The following is a 26,883-nucleotide window of genomic DNA, read 5'->3' on the forward strand; positions in this document are numbered from 1 at the left end:
TCATGTAAGTTTTGTGAAAATTGTGCGGTTGTTGGTCTGGCAATTGAGTTAGCTCAAGGCAACAACAGCTTGAAGACCCGCATTGACAGTACAGTAGACTAGGGAACCGACGACTTAAAGTAATAGATCGAGTGCAAGTAGACGAAGATAACGATTTTGTTGTTATTCTTGAAATAGACGTTGTAGGTACCTATTAGTTAAGTGAGTCTTGACAGCCAACTGAAGACAATGTGGTCGGTCCCACGGAATAATCGAATAAATAATACGCCTTCCTCTCGTGAATGCGATAATGGGGAGTCAAGTTCAGTGAGGCCAATGAAAACAAATAAACAAATTGGCCAATTTCGCTCCAACTAACTGCTGGTAGAACGAGAGCAACGCTACGGATTGTGCAATGCCACATGCTTCCTTTTTAGTTAGACGTCGAGTTATGTTTCCTCTGTCTAGTTTCGGATGTTTTTTTCTTGATCTTGAACGTTGTTGGAAATTTACCGCAAAGGTTCTGTTAGCTTCTAATAAAACCATTCCAGACTTTGATACAAAAATAACCTAATCTTCGTTGCACAAATGAAGGGATTTACATTTAGGGATTTACAAAGTTTTACATTTTGAGGAATATTTTCACTAGAGTGAAACATTTTTATTACATATCACGTTCAAAACAAATGTTGCCAAGGTAGATATACCTTGAGATCAAAATTTTTTCATCCGTCTGTGCTCTCCAATATCCCGATTATTGCCACAAGTAATATCTTAAGTTGATTCAGACTTTCTCTGTGGGATAATCCGCTTCTTATTGCTTTCGTGCAAACTCAAAAGAGCTTTCGGTTTTCATAAAGTCCATACTTGTGGATACTTGTACCTACGTCTAGGTAAAATTCAAACATTCTTGAACGGCGAACGGCAAAGTTCTGGTGGAAATGTAATTGTTGAGAATATTTTATTTGCGGAGGGAGAGGCGCGCCGGTGAACGCTCGCGTCCGCCAAAATTGTGTGACTTTTACTACTTATTGGCTGTCGAGTAAATACAGGAAGTTGGATTCCAAGATTCAGTTATAGGAAGGTTATGTTTAACACAGAATACATTTGAAGATGATGATAATATTGACGATGACGCAATCTTCAAAAAAATCACTGAACCATGAGAAGGTTTTATAAAGCAAAAAGTGTTCATAAAAGTTGTTCCATTTTAAAAGGAAACAATATTAAATCATACAATCAACGTCATACACATGTGACTTCCTTCAAACAATTCCGTGTCATAGGTGCAAGTATAAAAAACGTTCAATTTCCGATGTCGCATCCGATAGTACAGACAGACGTACGCACAAAAAATCTTTACAAAACTGTATCGACCAAGATAAATTTACATTTTATTGAAATTCAGGTAGGCTCTTTGTACTTAAAGAATAAGGATCAAAATCGTGGAAGAATGGTTGAGTGAAAGTATAGAGACATGTTTGTGGAGGTATTAAGGCATCAGAAAAAGTGGTAGTGTGGGAAAGATGTTGGTAAAAAACGCCACATCTGCGGCGCTATTCAACTCGATTCGAGTGCCTGAATGGGATGGGACGTAACTCTATATCGAGATTCCAGCGAGACGTTAGCATTCTAATGTGGACGTATCTCCTCTTGATCGTCTTTTGTTTCTTGTTTAATCCCAACTTCAGCATTATTGACGTTTTTTTCCCTGTTTCATTCTTATTTCAAACTTATTATCAGGTTTGCTAATGGTTTGGTTTGTAAGTTATTTTAACTATCGTGTTCAGTTTTTTTCTGATTTCTGACTTGGCATTATGTTTTTGGGTATAAGTTATTGATATTTATTTTAATTACGTACTTACATAGTATCCTCTTTTGTATTATATTCTTGTCGCATATGTACGTCCTACACTATATTCGTCTTTCTTCGAAATCTGTGTCTGTTGCTAATTATTTCTTACGTTTTGTTGTACCTACTGCGTTATAATCAACCACCAACTGCAATTTACGTTCCGTTTTTTTTACATTTCTGCTTTTATCTACACTGTTATCATGTCTTTATTGAACAAGATAGTTAGTGCTTTTACCTACGTCATCTTTTCTACATTTCTACCCATCAATTTGTTGCAAATGATATGTGTAGCGAATAATATATACTGTGTTACTGGCAATCGGTTTGATGTGTGTATCCTGTGCACAATATTATTACGGCAGATTATAGTATGTAGGTTGCTGCTGTGTGAGAAACAATTGGATAAATCAAAAGCGACTTTTGCTTGGTCTGATCGTTCCGGTCAGAAGTTTTGGAGTTAGATTTGGCAGTAAACGTCTATTTTATATTTGAAAAATTTTGTAAATGGAAAATTCTGATTATAATTACAGTCTTGTCGTAGATATCCATAAAGAGATCATGTTGTGTATAACATTGTGAGTACTTACATTATTAGGCCCGATAAATTCTGAAGTAGCAGTAAAGGAGGTGGTATGTAATAGGATTGAAATGAGCATAGTATTGGCAGATAATAATTAAATGCTCTGAGATGCTAATGATCCAAATTTTTGAATAAGTATAAAATTTTGGAAAGCTTTTAAAATCTTAGGTATTATGCGGCAGACATACCAAAAAATCCGTGAAAATCATTGATGTATAGTATTTTAATACGAAAAGACTTAAGTGAAGATTACAAATGTAGATATGTGCTTAGTATGTTGAGTCTGCCACTTCATTACCGTCGTTTGTAATTAAATTATTTCAAGACGTTCTTGTAAGTCCTTTCCTGTCTGTTGAAACTAATCTATGTTCATTCCTTGAACGAACTGTAAATCTCTGTAATTTATGCATCGTGTTAATTATAATATTGTAATTATCTTCGTCTGTATTGAACTGAAATTTGAAAAAGTAGTATCTGTGTGGTCGTTTAGATATTGCTAATTTAGAAAAATATGCGTCTTTATACATCTGCGTATTGTAAAACTTTTGTAAATTAGAAATTTTTGCAAATGCTTCGAACATTCTAGTTTAAGTAGGCACAACTCTTGATTGAGTTTCTTGTATCGTTTTTTTTTTAAACTAATCACAACAGATCTCTAAGTCATTATTAGAAAAGTAATAAAGTTCGTTGATAATTACGAGGACGAAAATATGTTCGCTAATAGTTCCTCTTTTAAAGTTTTCATTACAATTCAGCTTTATAAATACTCCAACAAGCACTTTAGCGAAATCCTTATCAGTGATAAGAATCATGTGAGATATCAATTTCCGGTGCAGGTTATACACAGGATGTACCAACAGCTGGTGATCAAAAAAAAACTTGATCAAATAATCATTTACTTCCAAAAGGTAGTAGCAAAAGGATAAAGGGTTGACGACATTAAAGAAACTGGGATGTAGGTACTGATCAAATGTCAAAAAAAGATTTGACACCTTTGATGAAACGTGATATCGTATGAATCGACGTGAAAGCTCGGAAAACAATGTGAAGGATTACAAACAAATTGAGGAAAAATCGGGATTTTGCTAGTTTAATCTGACGAATGATTCGTAAGTCCACAAATACGAATAAATTTAGGTACTTATAAAACTATTAATAACACATGAACGTATGTCATGTCATGAACAATATCATGTACCCACTTTAGAACTCTATCGCATTGACATTTAATGAGACTTACGGTTTAATTTGTCAAAAAAGTTTATATGACATGGTTTTAAAGTGTATACATACATGAATATGCAAAATCAAGACATCAGAGCGTCTAAAACAGTAAAAGTATAAAAAAGTCTATAAAAGTAAGTGCGCAATATGAACAAATGTCAAATAGCAATATTGCTTGTTTAGGTGAAATTGATTCAATGTTTTTTACTCCCCCTGATAGGGAATTGCAACAAAGCTGTAGCTAAATGCTAAAATTTAGCGGAGCAGAGCGAAAGAAGTTACCATACCACTAGACAGCTTGCAACACCAATAGTTTCCAGCGAAGGATTTTCGAACTGCATCCAAGCGTCGCCCGGCGCGTCGTGCCACAAAAAAGCGACAACATCCGACCCTAAAAATAGGCCGTATAATTACAGCGCAAAGCTGAAAGCGCAATGCTTTCGCTGCAGCGTACGGTTGCCCTTGACAACGCAGACCCAGATACTATCGCGACGCACACACGTCCACTCACCCACACAGCCACAACCTAGCAAATAAAGCGCTTAAACTGCACACACACGACTTGCGTTCAAGCAGCTTTTTTAATCTTTTTTTCGAACGCTCTTTGTATCGGCCACAAAGAGTTCTGCCTTGTGATTGCTTCGCGTTGGAACTTGATGACGCAATGATGGAATCATTTTAATTTTTATTGTGCGTACAGCTTCGCGTACAGCTGTATGTTGAACTGCCAGGAGCCGTCATTTATCAAAGAACTGTTAGCAAAACAAAGTAGAAGAAAGCTTTTAGCGAAAATATTGTGAGAATGGTTTTGTTTTTCAGTATTTTATATATGTATAACGTTACGTTACGTTTAACATTAATCTGACAGTAAGCTTTCTGAGGTGTATCACGATCGGGAGGCCCCGGGTTCGAATCCCGGTGGGGACATATCACAAAAATCACTTTGCGATAGGGATCACGCTAAGATTGATTAGGTTATTAGGCCGACCACCTGATTGTCCGAAAGTAAGATGATCCATGCGTCGGAAGGCAAGCCGTTGGTCCCGGTTACTACTCGTACTTACTGATGTAAGTAAGTAGTCGTTAGATGAGCCATGTCAGGGGCCTTTGGCGGCTCAATAATAACCTTGACACCAGGGTTGATGAGGTTGGTAATACACCTTACAACCCACACGATAAGAAAAAGATAAAGTATCTAAATTACCAATTTGTAGATGCTACTCGTAAGTACACTGTAATTGTCATACTTATTTAGTAGTTGTCTAAATTGTTATTATTTTTTTATATTATATATTATGTAGTAGTGCTTAATAAAAATATGTATGTACGTGTTATTGAATGTGACCTAACCTGTACTGTGCTGGTTATCCCTTCGCGGGTTCGCTTCTGTAAGAAAACGGACCTGTCAAATCTTAAGGTTAGTTAAACAAACCCTGTATAAAACGGGATACCTAATGCTAGAAAGATGATGATGAGTACTTAATAAAAAAAAATAACAGCAAGAATAAAAAAATCCAAATTCAAAATCTTCAATCAAAATAATGTCTATCGCTTTTTTCTTTGAAACCGCAAGCGGTCGAGGGAAGTGAAAACTCGGAAGTTCGCAAGCGACTCGCAATTTACCCCTCTTTGAAGACAAAAGACATCTCTTTGAAGCTGGCGGTATAAAGTATATAGTACTTTGCTATCTGACTAGTGGAGTAATGAGTACCGCTGATACAAGGTAAGAATGAACGACGAATCAAATACAAATGGTTCTTTACTATTTTGACGACAATGATGTCATAGAGATACTTACCTATAGAACATTGCATGTACCTAAAAAACAATCATCTCTTTAGCATTACCTCGATTTTCACAGGGTCCGCTTACCTAACCTGAAGATTTGACAGGTGGGTCATTCTTCTTTTTTATCGACAATAAAAATACATTTTCTCGATATATCGGATTTAACACCTTTAAAATTATAACGACAATAAGTACTTTAAAACATCATATAAAAATGTGTCTATAGAGGACTATTTAGAGTTTCTCTTTATCTTGTTAATATACTTTTCTTTGCAGGGGCATTCAAAAAAAAAAATGTGACAGAGTGGCCCTTTTCATCGGAGACAGCATTTTGATTTACCACTCTGTCACAGAATTTTGTGAAAAACAATCAAGCTAAGTTAATCACTAATCAAGGTACCGATTAGTATTTTGCTAGTATTTTGAGTATAATAAGATTACCTATATTTTTGGACAATGGAAAGATTAAATAAAATTCTAAAACATATAACCTATCAGAACTAAGTACAGATCATTGTCGATAAAAAAGAAGAACGACCCAGGTCCGTTTTTACAGAAGCGACTGCTTGTCTGACCTTCCAACCCGCGAAGGGAAAACAAGCCCAATACAGGATAGGTCACATACCTCCGAAAATGCATTTCTCGGGAATGTGGGTTTCCTTCACCGCTGAGCACGTGATAATCATTTATGATCCAAACATGAATTCGAAAACAAATTCGACAATCATTGGTTTAGGCCTGTGCTGGATTCGAAGCTGCGACCTCAAAGTAAGAGGCAAGCTTTATACCAACTCCGCTACCACGGCTGTAAAGAACAATAAAATAAACGAATTAATAAATAAAAATAAGTTAGAATGAAGTTAAAAGTAATTAGAAATTGCAATTCGGATTAATTGGAAACCCGAAATCAGGGGAGTTGAAATGGCCACGTCGAAGCAATTTTTTTTTTTTTTTTGACGTGACTTATTGTAGATTTGCCGCAGATGGCATTAACTACTTGGCCGGACAAATGGGGAGCGCTGAAGGAAGCAATAAATCTAAGAAAGCAATATTACAATTTTACATTTGCGCATATAAATGTAAGTGCGCAATGAAAATAAGTGTCAAATAGCAATATTGCTTTCTCAGAGGAATTGTTTCGATGTGGCCATTTTAACCCCCCAGAAGTAAGAAAGGTTTAAGTATCTAGGTAGGTACATACATAAATTAGCATCATTTTTGCTTAAAGCTATTTCATTCAGGCTTTTATAAGCTCACACTAATAAGAATAATATATAATATGTGTTAGACACATCATCTGTATGTGTTTTCTGCTGTACGTTTTCAACATGCACTATATAATAAGAAGTAAACAAACTATTAATAGAAAGATGCGCTTGCGCTCTAGGCTACGCTCTATTTCGGCTGCACTATTTTAAGGGAACTATTTTTGAATAGTTCAAAACGAAACTGTGCCTTTATCTGACAGAAACAAGCCAACTAACTTATTTTTGGAATGGTTTAATTGTTATTTTTGGAATTTTCAGGAAATAGTTCAAATTGTTATGTGATAAAGATTTTTTATTTTCTTATAATATTTTTATTCGATTTACAGGCTTTACACTTTATTAAGCATTCAAAACATCAAAAAGTAATCACGGTTTGTTTTCCAATAGCTATGCAATTACGAATAATGTACAACGTTCTTCATTCATCCCCTAAAAATAGATGAGTAATAAGCACTATGCACTACAGTACTAAGCTATTAAAAAAAAAACATAAATGCTTTATACTGACCAAAACTTTTACAAATAAAAGCAAACTTTAAAATTAAAAAAGTTATAAGTATTGTCTATTTTAAAAATAAAATTCTAAAATAGAGATGCGATTCAAAAACAGACAGTTCTAAATATAAATTATCCATTCGATTCCATTCTCATCATTCTCTAGTTGTCACGTTTTGCTAGTAAAAGAGGAAAGAAAAGCGATATTTATAGATATTTAATACGTCCAGAGACAATCGACCATGTTTCATCTGCAGAAGTACTGACGTCAGCGCTCGAAATAAAATACCGTATATGGAACAAATTAGGCTTTATACAGTGACAGAACTATAATTAAGTAGTAATTATTTCACCAGAGAATATCTGTTAATACTGCAGTCAGTTTTAAGCTTGCCTGAAAATAAAAGCTTTATTAGGAATATATTCTATGGGTAAAATAAAAGAAATAAATATTCATTATTTTAAGGAATTTTAACAAAATATATTTTTTATCTATTTTTTATAAAATATATTTATTTTTAATGAAATATATTTTGACTTCAAAGTTCAAAGATGATTTTGAATATCGAATGGCAAATATATTTGCAGTTTCAGCCTAGTTAACTTCATAAAATGTTGCTTTTTATTTGAAATACAAATTACAATACCAACTTTTAGTATTTTATTACAGTTTTAAATTACATATTGCAGTAAAACATTTTACTATACCCACTATCTTGCAAACTTCCCCTATTACAATAGACAATACCAACACTGACGCCAAACAGAACTAGTATACATACACTGCCGCTATAACGAAGCAACTCGATTCCCTTTCTCTAAGTATTGGAGTTGTTGTGAAGAACTTGCGATACGTCTTATTTCTCTAATACCTCAATCTTCACGGAAAGTTGCGTTTCGCGATACAACTTATGATTTCCATACGTTTTTTCTTCACTTTGCATGGTGTTACACCTTTAAAATTTGTGTTTTTAGGTGTTTTTAAAAATGTTTTTGCTATCAACATGTTTTCAATTTGTAAATTAGGTTTATACATTAATTTAATACAGTAGGTGCCTACATCGATATTAAACATCCCTAAACAATTATAAAATTCGTTTTAAACAAACGACTTTTTAGAGTCAATTTTTGTCGATTGAGGATTCTTTTTAAAACAATAAAATACTCTGTTCCTTTTTTAAATCTAGAGGTAATATTCGAACACATTTGTATGTATTGCAAAACTTATCAGTATTATTGCACATAAGCGGGTTATTCTCCACGCTTGGGGGGTGCACGCACGGATAACGGGGTCAGGTCGCGAGGGGGGAGTGACGTCATCGCCCACGAGGCGGGAAATGTTGCCAGCACATGACAACGTGATTATCGCGCCAACTTCTTTATCGGGACGTAATGGTGCAGCCGATTTGGTGACTGTTTCGTAAGGTGTTCAGTTTGTTTGTGTCCTTTGGATTGGTTTCTAAATCTGAGGTTTTCGAAAATAGGTATTATGTTGCATGCTGTGATTGTTTTGCGATTGTGATTAGTCACGTGTACTTTTTAAATACGCATGAGCTTAATAAAATTATAAATTATCCCTTAAAATGTTGTTCTGCCTTCAAACATAAAATTTGTTATTAAAAAGAGACATTTAGGTGTACACCCACGTAAAATTCAGATACGTTTACAATAAAGTTCTAAATAAGCCATACTATAATAATGGCTTACTTACCATTTTTAGGTTTGATTTCTTTCGATTTCTTTAAAAACGTTACAGAATAACAATGTCGAATGCAAGTGTTCGCGCCATCGATTCGCGGCCTATTCAAAACATTGTTACGCGCATGCGCCGGCCGCGGGTAGTAAACATGTCGGCCTGACTCCAACTTCCGAATTTCTTCCTCCTTATTTCAAATTTATTTTACCGCGCCTGCTGGTTTGAGAATAGACCACCTTATTTCAATTTTCGAATGAGGTAATATTTTGCGTCTGTACGCGTGGATTATTACGCGTGTTTTGTTTTAAACGCATTGGACGAGTTCTGATAATGCCGACTGTTTTTTATATTTAAAAAATAGGATTGTTTTTTTTTTGTTCTGCCAACTAATCATGTCATTTAAAGGGTGAAGCTATATCTAATTTTAAATTAATTAAACCATGATAGAGTCCTCTTGCAACTTACCTAATATAATAAAATATCAAACCGGGAAAGTACTTATCTATACCTACATGTTATTTTCATTTTGTCTACAAAGTTGTTAGGTATTATTATTATATCTGTCATACACCCAAATGTTTCCCGCTACTTAGCAATAAGCCGGCACACTTCTCCTTGTCTATAATTTTATTTCCATATTACATTACTGTTACCCATCATTTTTCTCTGAGTACTGAAGTGTTAAGAAAATCCTCGATGACCCTGTTCGGATAACGCGTGACTTACATCGTAGTCTCACGGGTTCGAATCCCAGGGGGGTTAAAATGGCCACATCGAAGCAATTCATTTAAGAAAGGAATATTGCAATTTTTCATTTGCGCATATAAAAGTAAGTGCGCAATGCAAACAAATGTCAAATAGCAATATTGCTTTCTTAGATGAATTGCTTCTTTCGCAAAGGCCGGTCATTGGATGGGTGACCACAAAAAAAAGAAAAAAAAAGTTTTCATCTCGAGCTCCTCCGTGCTTCGGAAGGCACGTTAAGCCGTTGGTCCCGGATGCATTAGCAGTCGTTAATAACCATCAATCCGCACTGGGCCCGCGTGATGGTTTAAGGCCCGATCTCCCTGCCTATCCGGCCCGTGCCCCAGCAGTGGGGACGTTAATGGGCTGATGATGATGATGACATTATTTTGCTTCGACGTGGCCATTTCAACCCCCCAGTTCTTGCCCCAAAGCACTGATGCGTCTTTCTGAGTTTTAATTCATGTTTGGATCGTAGATAATTGATATCACGTGGTTTTCAGAATTCGCCCCCTATTACACGGGACTCAAACGTATCTGGTGAGAAGTGGGTGTACCATACGCCTCTGCTTACCCCTTGATAGTGTGATTGCTATGTGGAAGTGTTATGATAGTGCTAATGTAGTGTGTTTTGTCCACAGATTGGTGCAGGCCGCCCGGATAACGACAACACCGCCCTGCACCGCGAAGCCAAAATCCAACAATCGACAACCAAAGCCTCCAGTCATATCTTTCCTTTCAAAATAACTAAATATAAGCACTATTTTTTTAACCTTTTAACGATAAAACTAATCGTAAATAGTATACGCAACTCTCAAACAGTACAAATTAATTTAAGTCTGAAGTGATCGGTATTTACAATAAAACGAAGCCTTCAAGCGAAAGAAGAAATCTATCAACGACCAGTATTTAAACGTTCCAAAATAATAGAAAATCGTTAAACGAGTGCACAAAATATTTTATCGATCGTTATTAACATTTAAAAAACGAACCAATTCCTCGAGCATTTTCTAAAAAAAGTCAGCCAAAGAATTTTTATAAAGCCCCTAGACACTAAGACTAGTATGTTACTGCCTCTTATTTAAGGATTTTTTACATTATTTATTTGTTAGTGATCAAACGAAGATATTGTGATTAGTGTAGTGTAAACCAGTGTGCCGTATAACCGTAACGTAAGTGCTATAACCAGACTCAAACAAATTGAAAGGTTTTAGAGTACAAATATAAAGTTCCGCGCAGATTCGTGTTCAGTACAAGATAGACTTAGTAGAGCTTATTTTTGTATCAGAGAAGAGTTATTGTATCGACGGAGAGGAGAGAATCGTGGCAAGATGCGCGCACGCCGCTGGAGGACATGAGCGAGGCGCTGCGGAGCGAGGCGGGCGCAGACGCGCATCTACCGCCTTTTTCCACGTTCGGAGACATGGCGGAAAACGAGCAGCGAATACTTACTGCAGACACCCGCCTGCTGGACCCCGGCTGGGAGTACTACGAGCGCACCGGCGACACCGTGTCCGTCATCGCCAGCCAGCCGCAGTACATCAACAGACCCTGGGAGTCCATGCCTATCACGGTCGGCTCCAAAGATGCCATACTGCGCGCCGGCTTCTCGGCCCCGTTGGAGTACCAGTCCGTCACTCTGCAGCCGATAGCCAATAAGCTGCCGTCATTCCAGAGTCAGTTCCAAACGTTCCCTGAGACGACGGTGATCCCGGAGACGGGGCTGCCAAGTGTGACGCCGGTGCCAGTGACCGCGAGCCCGACGCCCAGCGCGAGTCCTAGTCAGTTAACCCAGCTCACGCAGCTCACCACGCCGGCGTCGCCCGCACACCTCACCACGCTGGCGCAGGTGACGCCGCTCTCCACCACGTTGACGACCCTGTCCCCCGTCAACGCCACCACATTCCACACCTTGACCGCAGTCAACGCTAGAAGCTACCCATTGGTGCCCGCACCCCTACAAGCGCGAGAGCTCGCACCGACCCAAGCGTACATCGACGACAGACACATACAACTGTACCAACCGAACATTGCCACTATCAACGCCTTCCCCACTCAAAACGGGATCTTACACCAAAACGGGACCCTGCTCCATCAGAACGGCAGTTTAATACAAAACATTCAGAGTCCGACTGTCGTTCACGTGTTAAAAAATGAGCCGTTTGACGTCAAATCTCTGCAAGACAAATACACTCCAAATGGGCTTCATCATACTAATTTCCAAAATCCAATGTTGATTGACAACGGATATGAGAAGAAGACGAATGGGTTTGGAAATGCGTCGCCGACAAGATCGGACTTTAGGAAGAAGGAGAGACGGAAAATGAGGGCGAACAGTTCAGAGTCTGACGGGTCAAACATGGAGGTGGGTTCGGAAAGCAGCGGGCAGGTCGCGGCCGTGTCCTCCACAGCTGGGTTCAAGTCGCCCATGCACGGCGCGCCTCCGCTGAACACGGGCCCGATGGAACTCGACGACATTTCCAGCGAAAAACAGGTGAGATTTTCTCTATATATTGTATTTAGTGATTTCAACAGCGCTGTTAAAATTCTATAAGCTTGCATGAAAATTTAATTAAAATCGTGAAGACGTACTGACTGAAGCGACTCCGTCCGGATAAACCTTGTAAACCTTTTCAATGTGCGTTTGACCTTTAATTCGATCCCTGCACGTGTAACATTTGAATGACAAAAGCAAATTAAGAATAGTTATAACTTAAAATACGATTAGAAACCGGTCTCATGTTGGAAGCCTGTTAACAATCTGCTTACTTCAAGTTGCGAAGTCAACTCAAAAGTCATAATCGTTTGGTAACTAACATACATCACCTAGGATATATTATATTACATAGTCTTACCTATAGACCGACGAGGATCTTTTGGCGTGATGACCTTGACAGGAGGACGCTGGTGTGCACCATCTCCATACATTCTCCATTCAGAATAACTGTCAAAAATAACACTTTTCATAGAATTCACCGTTACTTCTCATTTTAGCCACGGGCCAAAACCTTCTTCTGGGTCTATCAAAATATCCTAAGGACATCATTCAAAACTTACCAGAATAGAATGTCCCAGCCACTGAAAAAAAATGTGTGCACGCTGATGAACAGGTTTTTCTGAACATTTTCTACTATGACACCAAAACGCTATGACCATTACTTTAGCTTTTATTGGATAACAAAAATCTCGATTATTTTTCTTGGTCGTTAAAATTCATCTTTACTAAATTGTTGATCGGTCTGTCTATGTTGATGGTAAAGACGGTTTCGTATTTTCAAGTTGAAACGCAGACATAAACAGTAAAATCAGGAACGACAACTAATCTCCCTTTCTTGAAACTTGAATTGCGTAAACAAGCCTCGCGAGAATAGCGAAAAGCTGAATATTCGCCGAAAGATATGAGAATTCTCAGAATTTCATCCGACTCCGCGCAAAGTGGATCCGAGATCCCGAAAAAGAGAAACTTTCGCCGTAATTCCACCTTTTATTATTCGAGGAGCAGTTTTTATTCGAAGCATCGAGTTCCGAAATGGCCGAACTCCTTGTCTTCGCGGCTATAAATTTAATAGTTAGCCGATTCTCTTGCTCCGCCAATAAATTAACTTCCTCTCTCGTTTAAAACACAAATTAAAGTGGAGCGATTTACGCGTGTCCTGCTTAGAAAATTTTATGACTTTCATTCAAATTTTACGACTGCGCAATTAGGCGGCTTATTTGACAAGTCCGACCGTAATTATACTCAATCCGAACGGATTGCTTTCTATTATTTTATAGGCAGTTTTTTCTAATTTCAATGAACATAACATAAGTTCACGACTATACCTAACATATTTGTAGTCAAAGGTTCATCCATCGCAAGACGAACTAAGTAATCACACCTCACCGAGTTTTCTGTTCATCGAGCTTTCAATGGACCTTTATAAAAAGAAACAAAAATGAATTTCCAATCCGTAAATAGACGTCTAAGTAGCTACTAAGGAATTACGTCGTGTCTTAGTATTATAAACGCTGAACTGTTAACCTATCACGATACGTGTACTAAAATAAATTTCATTTTAAGACTACAGCAACCTAGGTACTTTCATATAACGTATATATTCTGAATATTAGACTTTTGCGATTCTATAATAAATAAATAAATAAAAAAATAAAAATAAGTTTATTTCTCACTCACAATTACAGTAAAAACTTAACTTAGTACTACTCACAGTGTACATGTTTCTATTGTGAGAGAGACTGGTGTCCATACTAGACTTAATTAATTCATATAATTAATATAATTCAACGCCAAAAGTGCAATCATTGATTTTATTTTTACAGAAAATATGCTTAACATGTGTTTTAAATTTATTTTGTCACATTCAAAATACTTATCGTCATGACCCAAGAAAAAAAAAATTCATTTACTTAGATCATTAATGTAATCCGCCATTAGAAACTTAACTAAAAAAAATGTAAATGCCAAAAGGCAAAAAGTTTTTATTTCCAAGTTCGCAAAATGTTCCTACTTAGTACTATGCAACAATATTGTTGGAAATGCAATTCTATCCAGGCAACCTTAGGGCTTCAATTAATAGTTGCATTCTTTACTATACATTCTAAACAAGACTCCCTGTTACTTCCTCCTTCAATACTAACGGCCACAGTGGTCCAGTAGTTTGAGCGTTAGGCTCACGATCCGGAGGTCCCGGGTTCAAATTCCGGTGGGGACATATTACAAAAAATAATAATTTGTGACCCTTATAGTTTGGTTAGCACTAAGGCTTATCACCTAAGAAAGTAAGATGATCCGTGCTTCGGAAGGCACGTTAACCCGTTGATTCCGGTTACTACTTTTTAGTTACATGAGCCGTATCAGGGGTTTTTGGCGGCTCAATAGTAACCCTGACACCAGGGTTAATGGGGTTGGTAATCGATCTCACAACCCACACGATAGAAGAGAGGAATACCAGAAAACTATGTCATAAAATGTGAGACCCCAAACAGAGACTAATCAAACCCTATAATTGCCACGGTACGCATTCTCACTTCATCATCATCATCATCAGCCCATTAACGTCCCCACTGCTGGGGCACGGGCCTTCCCTATGGATGAATAGGGAGATCGGGCCTTAAACCATCACGCGGGCCCAGTGCGGATTGATGGTTATTAACGACTGCTAATGCAGCCGGGACCAACGGCTTAACGTGCCTTCCGAAGCACGGAGGAGCTCGAGATGATTTTTTTTTGTGGTCACCCATACTATGACCGGCCTTTGCGAAAGTTGCTTTACTTCAACAATCGCAGACCGAGCGCGTTAACCGCTGCGCCACCGAGCTCCTCGTCTCACTCATTTCCACTTCATTAACCATTTATTAGCTACAGATTATAAAGAATGAGGATAAAAACTAGAAGCTCAAATGCAGGTGGCAGCACTGTTGCGTGTTCCTAAATGTTGACAGTTGGCCATACTGTCCAGCTAAAATTCGTGATAAATTGCTATAAAATGTGGAGCAACATGGAGTGTATCCGCCTGAAGGATGAGTTGCAAAAAAGAAAAGCCATCAGCAGGATAAAGGCAGTTTTGATTAAAAAAAAAGTTTTTGTGAGTTTTCTTCTTTCCGATCTTTAGGTAATAAAATACAACACTATGATTTTGCAGTTAAACGCTGCGCAATGGGTTATAGTGTAAAAATATAACCGAAACAATATGTTTATTTTCTGAAATAGTAAGAGGAACTGTCAAAATTTAAGAACACTCAACAGTAGCGACAGAGAAATAGGCAGTTATCCGCATTCTGGCTTTAAAAGCATTTTTCTTGTAATTCCCAGTAATTGAACTTGGTAGCTAGCGTGTAAAAAGTTATCTAACAGCTAGGAAAGGTCCAGGGCCGCACTCAGACGACATTCCATTAAATGTCAGCGTTTCCTAGTCTAATAACGAACACCTTTAAGCACCAGCTGCCTTATATCTAAGTGACTATAATTATTATATTTTTTTCTAAGCGTTTTTGTCGCTAAGATGTTAGGTTAGGATAGGTTAAGGTCCGTAATTAGAAATAGCATTCCTCGGATTCCGTTTTTCACGAACTATTAGACGGTTGATGTGCTCAAGTAATTTTATTGTTGCTATAAACATGTCAGAAATGCAATAAATTAGATGAATAACTATATTATTATCTAACATAGCTGGCGAGGAGTGGGTATAGGTATATATACCTACTTAAACAACTCTGCCTACTCCTTCAGGGATACAGGCGTGATCCAATGTTTATGTTATTAAATTAATATTTAACATTCAGCTGGCGACAACAAACCCCGAAACCGACTCCGCCGACGTGGTCGACGATTTCTCCAGCTTAGCCCCGCTTAGCCCCACTAGGGTCGATTAATTCTTTCAAATATTCGATAGCGATAAGCGCTGAATAAGGGAAATCATCGACCACGCCGGCGGAGTCGGTATCGGGGTCCTGAAGTGTTTATTGTCGCGAACTGATTGGCCGCCTCTATCAGGCTCACAGAATGAATAAACTACAATGAAAATTCTATGAAACGAATTGCTCCTATATGTGTGTTTTCTTCAAATGAACAGTCCATTTAAACGATTAGCGTTTATCGACAGATCTAGAATTCTAGGGCATTCAGCTGTCCTAATGTCTAGGCAGTCTAGAACCACTTAACGCAGACTTAATGCTGATAGCAATCTCGTAGGTCACTTTCAATTACTTAAGACACTACAGTATGGTGAGATAGTGCCCGTCTTATTGAGTTTTAAATTGATTAACGAATTATCATGACGCTTTAGCATTCAACGGGTGAAGACGATACAAGATATAAAATAGCTCATGTCGGTTAGAATTAAAATATTGATACTTTTGCACTCATACGACAACATGTAAGTATGTATTATAAGGTTAGTAGTCAAATCAGTTTTTTTTTAATTTGCCCATTCGGGCAGGCAAAGGGAACTTAGCCCATACAGCCTAGTCTTTGGTCGTCTTGATCTTTTTGGAGAAGCACCCAGAAAATGTCAAATCAGTTACTTTTTACTAAACGTCAAAACACGAAATTACTATGGAATTTGTACGAAAAAGCACCTTGTGACGTCATAGAAAAACGTGACAAAATGTCACACTTATTATTACATTTTTCTTTATTAAAATTCATAAACTAGTTAAATAGAAAAAAGAAAACGTTTTTTGTCACCTTTAGATCTGTCTTTATTTAGTAATCAGAATTACATAATCTTTGACCTAGGCAAAGTACCCAATTATTTAAAAGATGGTATTAACTTACCAACCATTAAATCTACTACTGACACACAGGTGGCTTATCTAGAATTATTACATGTATGAATATCAAGTGAAAATAGTGAAATACATGTAAGTAGTATTTGTTTTCCTAAATAATAATATTATAACATACAACAACCATCGAATCGAATTTATAAAGCGACATAATAAAAATAATAAAAGAATTTACATTCTGATACATGATAAATTTAATAATTGATTGAACATGATTTGATGGAAATTAGCACTGGCAACAACATCATCATGGCACTTGTACCAGTGTTGAAATATCGGGAGTCTCATATCCCTGATAATAACACGGTAAGAACCCGGTATATTGTGTTTTAATCATGGAAATTAGCATTCGTATAATAGAAGCACTATCCGTGTTTATGTAAAACTTTTGCGATATAAGTTAAATAATTCAGTAAAACGTTTATTGTAACAACAAGAGTGATACGTTTATAATTTAATTGTAAGCAACTTAAAAACGAAAACTGCAAAATAAGTACACAAGATACCAAATAAAAGGTACTTAAAGTCAGACAAACAATCGCTTATCACCATCAAAAACCATTTATGTTTGTTAGTCAACAAGTAAATAAAATAACGATGTTATCAAGGCATTCATTAGCGGCACGAAAATGAAATGCTAATAATAAAATTGCAATTTCTCGACTAAAAAATGGGACCGTTATTATCAAATATTCGAATTTCGAACATGCAATCGTTTCCACGAAAAATAAGAATTTATCAAACGAATTCTTAAAAAAAAAAACATTTTTTTACATTTGTTGTTTGTTGCGAAATGACCCAAATTTGTTTGAAGTATTAATTAAGTGCTTAATAAATATGTGTAATATTTTTAATTTTATGTGACTTTGACACTCAAACGTAACAACTTAATGAGTTCAAAGACATGCAATGGCAGCTTGAAAGTTAGCCTATAGATAAGTAATAATTATTTTAAGTATTTTATTGAAGTGTTGAATTACGTTCATTCGTCTTTTCATAATAAATAAAATGTTACAGTTGGGATAAAAAATACAATTAATGAATCATTTTTTACAAAAAAATGCGTGAATTAGAAAACGAACGGAATAAATAATCAACAATCTTACTTATTCCCTAGTCAGTGAAATAGAAAATGTGTTTTTGTTTCACTCTAACGTGTACTACTAACTTCCCACTCACGACTCCATTAATAATGTAAAAACTATCCTATGTTCTTTCCAAAGTCTTAGTCTATCTCTGTGCCACATCAAAATCGGTTCATTAGTTTTGGCGTGAAAGCGTAACAGACAGATAGAGTTGCTTTCGCATTTATAATATTGGTAGAGATGGGCTGATCGCTGTCACCATACGGTTCATCATACCCATCTTGAGACATCGTATCAAAATCGGCTGCAAGTCGTTATTTACTTACTCTACCTACCCTTTTATGGTTCACGAGCGTGAGTATACGTATTTACGTAAACTGTTATAATTAATTTAGAAAAGGACCGAAGAACTTTCACAACAATATTAGTATAACCGTCGTTCCAGCTTTAGTATTAAAGTCTATTATTCTGCAAGAGTGTACAACTTGGATGATTCAAAGCGGGAAAACCGGCGAGTTTCCTAGAAAACATTATGGAAAAGTGTTTTGAGATGTTTTTGTTATTTATTGTTTAGTTGTAGAAAGTTGTTGAATAAATAATTCGGTCTGGCTTGAATATTTATGAGAATAAAAAGAAGTATGAACATTTGAGACATTTTTGTTCTTAGTAAACATAAATTTTGTTTTTATGGTGTAAGTAGTTGTTATCCGCGATACAATTTTTAAAGTATTTAAGTACTTAGGGCTGATTTATCACTAAATTATTTATATTTGAATTTTAATTTGGAACACTCAATTCTACAAAACGATGTGACGCTTCTGATTATTGTTATACATATTACATACATACATACATAAATTTCCTACCGGGGTAAGCAGAGACTATGGAATTCAATTTGCTTGATCCTGACACTCTTCTCTTGCTTCGTCCACATTCATCAATCGTTTCATACACGCACGCCAGAAAGTAGATCGTACTGAACCTTTTCTAAGCACATCTCCAGTACACTTATTATCGGTCTTCAAACAAGTACCTACATACAGAATTCGCGCTCGTAATTCCTATTGGGATGGACAGTTACAGCCCACCTCAAGACAATCTACAGTCACACTTTTCTAATGGATGGACAGTTCAGCAGTTTATAATGAAAGTAACCGCCATTTTGAAAAAACACATTATGATGTGACACATTAGTTTCAATCCACATAATTTGTGGATTTCGTGGAGTCAATTTTTACCTGAATTGAAGTAAATTGAAAATGAATAAGGTAAATAGCTATTGGACCTCCTTCTATCGTGTGGGTTGTGAGGTGGATTACCAACCCCATAAACCCTGGTGTTAGGGTTACTATTGAGCCGCCAAAGGCCCCTGACATGGCTCATGTAACGACTACTAACTTGCATCAGTAAGTAGTAACCGGGATCAACGGCTTAACTTTATCTTTCTCTCTTTGTTTCTTTCGGACAATCAGGTGATCAGCCTGTAATGTCCTGTAACCAAACTAGGAATCACGAAGTGATTTTCGTGATGTATTCCCAACGTCGATCGTAAGCCCAACGCTCAAGTCACTAGACCACGGAGGCATTTCATAATCTATAGAAAATTTTTGATATGTAGTCTATTTTCTTTTACTTATTAAATGGATACAAATACCTCATTTTGCTTTATAAATTACATAGAGCTACAACCGACACTGTCCGCTTTATTATAAAAAATGAATACTAGGAACTAAATACCAAAAACGGCAGTATAGATAAACTAGTACTGCCACCTGACTTCTAACGAGAAATACTAGTTACCTTTTTTACCAAAGCATGTCATTTCCATTTGCTTAATTAATCAAACAGCTGCTTGATAGGTAAGTGATTAGAATAAATGCATAAATGTCTCTAATTATCAAATTAATTTTATAACATCATTGTTTGTTCATCATAATGATAATGAATATTTATCAAACGCGTTGAAATGGACCTCTGTTGCAAAGGAAGAAATACCGCATTTTAATTTTCAATGGGAATTTTTACGAATGTTATTTTTGTTTTGTACATGGTATCATTTGTTCCGCGACGCCGATCAGCTGATCATATTATTCGAAGATACTTGTCTGTTACAGGCATTCATATACAGCCTTTAGTTATAAACCGATAAATAATGAAACAATTACGGACGAGGGTATTTTATAGTTCAAACTAAGGTTATAAATCGCTCCTCTATGTTTAAATGGAAATTAAAATCAAGTACCTTACGTTCCATTTTTAAAATTCCGTCAGCTGTGCAGGGCACAATCGGCTGACTCCGATGACAGCCGAAGATAACCGAACTGCGAATAAAATTACTTTGGAAAATGGCCGACGCAACACAGCTGTTATGTTTTTTAGCGTTACATTAATTCAGTATAGAATTGCTATTTGCATTTTGTAACAAATGTAAGTTAGGCTAAATTGTCGGTGGTGGAATAATTCGCAACATGTGGGGTGCCGAAAGTTCCATGGCATATTTTACTTTTGTCCTGAGCTTTCTGTCCAGTGTGATAGATTAGCATTGACTACGATACTTAATTTTATACTTGGAGGCTCGCCAAGATGCAAACGATCATGACAATAAATTGACATAAGGTGTTATGTCAATCCTATATATTTTTATAATTATCGCTGTCGATTGTCATAATCGTTTGCACCTTACCTAAGGTCCCTGGTAAGTCGGACTTAAGTTTGACACTTCTAAAACTACAGCTAGCCCTAATAAGTATCAATCTTTTCTTTCTTTAAAAAGTTTTTTTTTAGTTTATTTTTGTATTGCGTACTTATTCATTGAGTGAACAGCCATTAAACTCAAACGCGATCCGGACGGAGTCACAAAAATCCAGGCATAAGATAAACAAAATAACTCAAGTGCAGTTGTTTCCGCAGACGAAGAAGAAGAGAAAACGTTGTGGCGAGTGCATCGGGTGCCAGCGGAAAGACAATTGCGGCGACTGCGCACCCTGCAGGAACGACAAGTCGCATCAGATCTGCAAGCAACGTCGGTGCGAGAAGCTGACCGAGAAGAAGGTAAGATTTTTTTTTTTTAAATATAAGCTGACACCTCTGTCAAAGCCCGTAGATAAGTATATCGCCTTCTGTTGACACCCACATCACGCTACAATGCAGCCAGTATAATCGGTTCATTTATCGCATAGCTCATTTATTTATCGCGGGCTATACAGAACGGAGACTGATTTCAGTCATTCTGACAGTAAATAGGTACTATTTTTCCAAAGTACTGAGTGAATATTTAAAATGTTGTTTGTTTCGTATCACAAGACGCATAATATTGGCTTTAAAATAACACAAAATTCCAATCACAATAGCTGATATGTATATCGATATGAAAGTTGTTCATAAACGGTACGATTTCAGAATAAGTTATATTTATTAGCGGCAACTGCTTTAAATATTTCGAACAAATACAATGACGATACTTACATCATGAAAAACTACTTGAACGAGAGTCCTTGACTGATACAATTCATTCATGAAAATTCCATGGTCAATATCGGCGTTGTTTCGACGACAACTTGCATTAGTATCTTATGTTTAAAACATCCATGGCAAGGGAATTCGCATTTCGAAAAAAATGCTGGCTACTTCGGCCAATGGTATGACGCAAATAGATGTATGACTTATTTAAAAGTACTTTTAAATCGAGTACGAACTCAAAGTAGTCTGTGTATGAAAAAAAAAAAACATAGAGGCTGGTTTCAAATGGTGCCTCTATCTCAGTATACAAAATCATTAGTAATCTACTCCCACCCAACACTGTAAAGTACTAATATGATAAAAAAAATAAAAAAATATCCAGTGAAAATGAGTTTTTATATTTAAAGACGGTAGTGTACGCCTCAAACTGTATTTTATCTTATGAACAGGTTATAACTTCAGTAAAAAACACTATTACATTTTCCATTCAAATATTATAATACTCGTAGATAATTAAAAACGACCTGCTTATGTAACCTTTTTTTATCTGTCACAAATACTGTCAACTCCAAAACATCATAATATAATTTTAAATTTAAATTGAGTTCGTTTATTCCATTCAATTGCATATCCGCCATCTTGCTGACGTGTCGCTGACAACACAAAATGGCGGCGGAAGCAATGGCTCAATGTGCCAAGTAAAATGACACTTGTTCTTTAGATCCATTGTATTGAAATATGCCGCTTTATTTAGAATAATCTGGAGTATAAGTTGCTAAGTAGATTCATATTTATTTAGGCGAATGTAAAATCATTACAACAAACAACCTTTTAAAGTCATTCAGCGTAATATTTAGAAGAATAAAATAATTTTAACACAGGATCATTAAGCTAAAAAAGCAAATACAAATCCTAAAATAAAAACATGAATTGAAAAACAAAGGAGACTGATGATTACCATAAAATAGTAATAAAAAACATAACAACGCGGTTAATAGCGCGTGAAAAGATCGTTCACACTCTTATACTGGACTATACTTCTTTGTAGGTGTAATAAAATAATCATAAGGACTGGATTTTGTACTCTAGTTTCTCTCAAAATAAAGTCGCGTAAGTTATGGCGCGATCTAGTAGATGATGGCCGCAGTATTCAATCCATCCATCTCTAGATAGCGTTTTAGTGTTGTTCAAATAGGTACTTTAACATAGGATTTCGTGTAGTTTACTTTAATTTTGCCGCTAGTCAATAGGCTTATACTTTTTAAAATGTCCTGGCGTTCCTACGCTGACCACTGGCCTGTATTTTGACTCTATCAACCCAAAAACCTTAACCATTACACATTAGCACGGAATATTCTTCCAAAAATAAGTTTCCTACAACGAACTCTGCTTTTAAAGTCTTTGATATTACTTCCCAAGATGTACTGCGAAAGAATTCCCGTTATTGAAATAGTTTAAGCCAAAACTCCAGAATTAAGGATTTTTTTAAACCAGACGCCACGTTAAGAAAGAATTTTGTTCTTTTCTTTATTTATTTTTAGTTAGTATAATAAATACTTGTCTTCATAATAAAACTTTTTTGTCTTCAAACTTCTTCATTTTTCAAGAGAAAATACTACAGATAATAAAGAATACTACAGATAGCAAAGATTAGAGGAAGGCGAGAGAAAGAAAATTAGGAGAAAAGGGGATGTGTGCTAATGGTTTTTTAAAAGCAAAAGGAAGCAGGATATTTCCCGATAATCAGCCAACAAGACAGGGAGAATTATTATATCGTAAATTTCTTGAAGAATTTTGCTCAGTTTTATGTAAGGCTTTTTGGATATTAAGTTTGGAAAAAGTAAAAGAAAATAGTATACTTGTCTTGTCTCGTCTGTTTCCCATGACTGGGTAAAAGCTTCCTTCAAATGATTCGACTTACCTATATAAAATGGTGACTAAGTTAAATAAAAACTTAATCCAGCTTCTTTCCATTTCTTTCAAGACTCTTTTTTAATAATTTTGTCAATACCATTGCACCTGACACCTAATACGCTCAAAATACTGTCTTTTTTATTTCTTTAACCAAAAAATTAATAGTTTCTTAAAATACAATAATACACAAAATGGCATTACTGAAGAATTCTCGAAAAAAAAATCCCGTAAGATAAGTTGAAACGTGAGAAATAATCGGGAATTCTGTTCACCTGAATTCCGCCGAAAAACTTTTTCTTAGAGAAACGTACTTGACTTAATTTACGATTATAAGTTAACGGCTGCGAAGTAACTTTAGCAAATTAGTTTTAAAACAAGTTCCATAAAGCTTTTGGGTTGGGTGGGGGGACCTACAAGTTCAAGAATCTTTATTTAGGACCTAATTTGAACTGAAGTTTATAGGTATGTGACTTGAAGTTTTATTTATGTACCTACCTTCTCGGATTTACTGAAGTAAGTAATTTAGCTAGGTTACCTATATAAAATGGTGGCTAAGTTAAGTAAAAACTTAATCCAGCTTACTTGTTTAGCTCGACAATAATTTATAACCGATTTAAAATCAAAGCTCTCGAATTGTTCAGTAATTTATAACCTTTTGTATCCTTTTTATGCTTTTTTGTTTCATACTTTAAGCAATTTAAGTAATCATTGTTCTTTTTATGTTCTTTTGTTTTACATTATAGCACTCCAAAGTACTTTTTCATTTAAAGTTCGAAATTCAAAATACGTTTTTATTTTTTATTTTTTAAAAGAAGAAGCACTAGCATTCAAATTGTTGCAGCCGTGGTAGCCCAGTTGGTTGAACGCTTGTCTCTCACTTTGAGGTCGCAGGTTCGAATCCAGCACTGGACTAAACCAATAGTTGTCGAATTCGTTTTCGAATTCATGTTTGGATCATAAATGATTATCACGTGCTCAGCGGTGAAGGAAAACATCGTGGGGAAACCCACATACCCGAGAAATGCATTTTCAGAGGTATGTGACCTAACCTGTATTGACCTGGTTTTCCCTCCGAGGATTGGAAGGTCAGACAGGCAGTCGCTTCTGTAAAAAACCGGGTAAGCGGACCCTGTGAAAAGCGGGATAATGCTAGGGGGATGATGATGACTTTTGCAATAACCTATAATTTGATCACTCGTCTCTCGTGGTCACATCAGTAGTGACACCAGTGGTACCATAGCAAGCTAAATAGCAGTGACATTTGTAAGTCCGAAAGATTACATCAAACAACTTCTTTAGGTAACTTCTAAAGTAACATTAATAAAGACATTTAACAGCATACCCGATCCAAACAGCGCACTACAAGTAGATAAAACTTTTATTTTTAATCCAGTACAATTGATAGACATGTGTGATATAACCGATACCATCTTACATGAAGTTGCAACATTTATAGAGTCAGCTAAGTAAATGAACAATTATAGTACTGTGCTGAGTATATTTGACACCTGGCACCTTATCAAAGGTGTTTATCGAATGCCTGTACATGATCAAGTTAAAGACGATATTATTAGTATTTTATATACCTCTAGTTTCTGCTATTTTGTTATTTTGCCCTGTTGTCAGTCAGGTTGCAATTTGCAAGCTAGTTCTGTGTCTTATGAGAAAGAAAAAATGTGTATAAATAATTTTAAATAGGGTACAAGCATCTAATAAACATGAGATCAAACGTATTCATATGAAAATGGTCTGGAATGGAAATGAGCTGTTGGCCAGCAGTGGGACGTACCGTATATAAGCTGTTTATGTTATGTACAAGAATCTAATTAACATGAGATCAAACGTACTCATATGAAAATAGAGCTGTTTTCAATAGCGTTTCGACTATTCCTAAAGAAAGATTAACGTTGTTAGTTGAATCGGAACGTAGATTCAATTCTTGTCCTTTCAAAATTTTCTTACTTACTTCATTGTGTTTGGGATGACAAGAACGGCAAGAACCCGCCTTGACTTCAATCCACGGTTTGAGTACCCGTATGTATATCTTTAATGACGACGATTCAGGTTAATTTTCTATAAATGAAACATTACTTAGCAGTGTTCACGCTTATCAGCGGCCATTTTTTCTTCAGTCTTTTTTTTTCAATATATATTTATAATAACAACAGCTTGCTTTATCCCACCTTTTAACAGGCCAACAACATTAAGCTGCAGAATTTAGGCAGCCGTCAATTTCCTTTTTTCAAGCAAACCGAGGCATTATTTATACACGGTTCATATGTCGCCCACATTATCTCCGGTGCGCACGAGTCGAGCGCAATGTGCGCGGCAGCTGCGCTTGCGCGGCGCGCTCCAATCGCGTTGCGCCGTTTGAAAATGGAACGCCTCTAGGTTATCGTAGATCTGATTGTACCTATTGTTGAGTTAAAGGTGTTACTTTTTGACGTTTGATCGATCGTTGTATCAGTTTTATAAGAATACCTACTACTTATATTACTTCTGTTTAAGTTAAAAGCTTTTAGACTTGCAAGTTTAATAATTAAAAGGATTCTGGACTCAAACTTAATTTTAATGTCAAGTTATAATTACTATTTTTATAACACTTTACTTTAGATAAGATTACGTCGTACTGAGACTACATCGGTAAGTAGATGTAAGTAAGTAGGCGTTACATAAGTCATGCGAGGAGCCTTTGACGGGTCAATAATTTAATAATAACAACTAAAACAGGAAAAAATATATTTATTTTTTTACACTATGGTTGATGAGGTTGCCAATCCGCCTCATAACCCACACAATAGAAGATTGTCAAATGCAAAATTAAAGCAGTATCTTTGATCCTTTCCCTAAAAATAAAGTCCTATTACTAGCTTGTAATGCTCAAACAAAAACAATGTTTGACACATGTAAGATTAACACGTTTCGACTACAGCTGTAATAAATTAGTCTAGTAACAGACTTAGTTTTTAAAATGTAATCAATTTGTCGCACCTAGACATTCCTAGACTGAACTAGTCATGGTTTTAAGAATAGGCAAACCGAAAGTGTAGATTTCGTCATTCATTATACCTCTAAGTATGAATCATTCCCTGCCTTATGACAACAGCTTTAGAAATAAAAAAATAACAAAAAAATTAACCGACTTTAAAATCTGTCAAATAAAAAGTATGAAATCATATTTTTTTGAATACAGTGTTAGATTCTAACTTCTGAAGTCGGTGCAAATGGAAAGACGGTCGAACTGTATGTACGGTCACGAGCATTAATATGTATACACTTCGGTACCATGTCACGTTAACTTTTTTGACAAATTGAACTGTAAGTCTCACTTAATGTCAAATATGTTAGTGCGACAGAGTCCTAAAGTAGGTACATTATATTGCTCATGACTGTTCATACCACACGGGTCAAATTATAACCTCCTTTTCGTCGGTTATAAAATAAGTTGAAAATATAGTTCGCGTCACGAAAAAAGTCCCATGGCCGCGGCGCTAGTTTTGCAAATTATA

The 26,883-nt window shown here is 36.1% G+C and overlaps 1 protein-coding gene across 1 annotated transcript in view; it reads left to right on the forward strand.

Annotated features, from left to right (window-relative positions):
* Positions 1-11,264: 11,264 nt before the first annotated feature.
* Positions 11,265-26,883, forward strand: part of LOC126367001 (DNA N6-methyl adenine demethylase-like) — a 141,386-nt gene continuing 125,767 nt past the window's right edge. The window contains exons 1-2 of the mRNA XM_050010349.1: positions 11,265-12,123; positions 20,912-21,052. Of these exons, the coding sequence (XP_049866306.1) occupies positions 11,860-12,123; positions 20,912-21,052 (405 nt within the window). The 5' untranslated portion in view covers positions 11,265-11,859. The remainder of the gene's footprint in view (positions 12,124-20,911; positions 21,053-26,883) is intronic.

This window comes from Pectinophora gossypiella, chromosome 5 (genome assembly GCF_024362695.1).
Source record: "Pectinophora gossypiella chromosome 5, ilPecGoss1.1, whole genome shotgun sequence".
Lineage (NCBI taxonomy): Eukaryota > Metazoa > Arthropoda > Insecta > Lepidoptera > Gelechiidae > Pectinophora > Pectinophora gossypiella.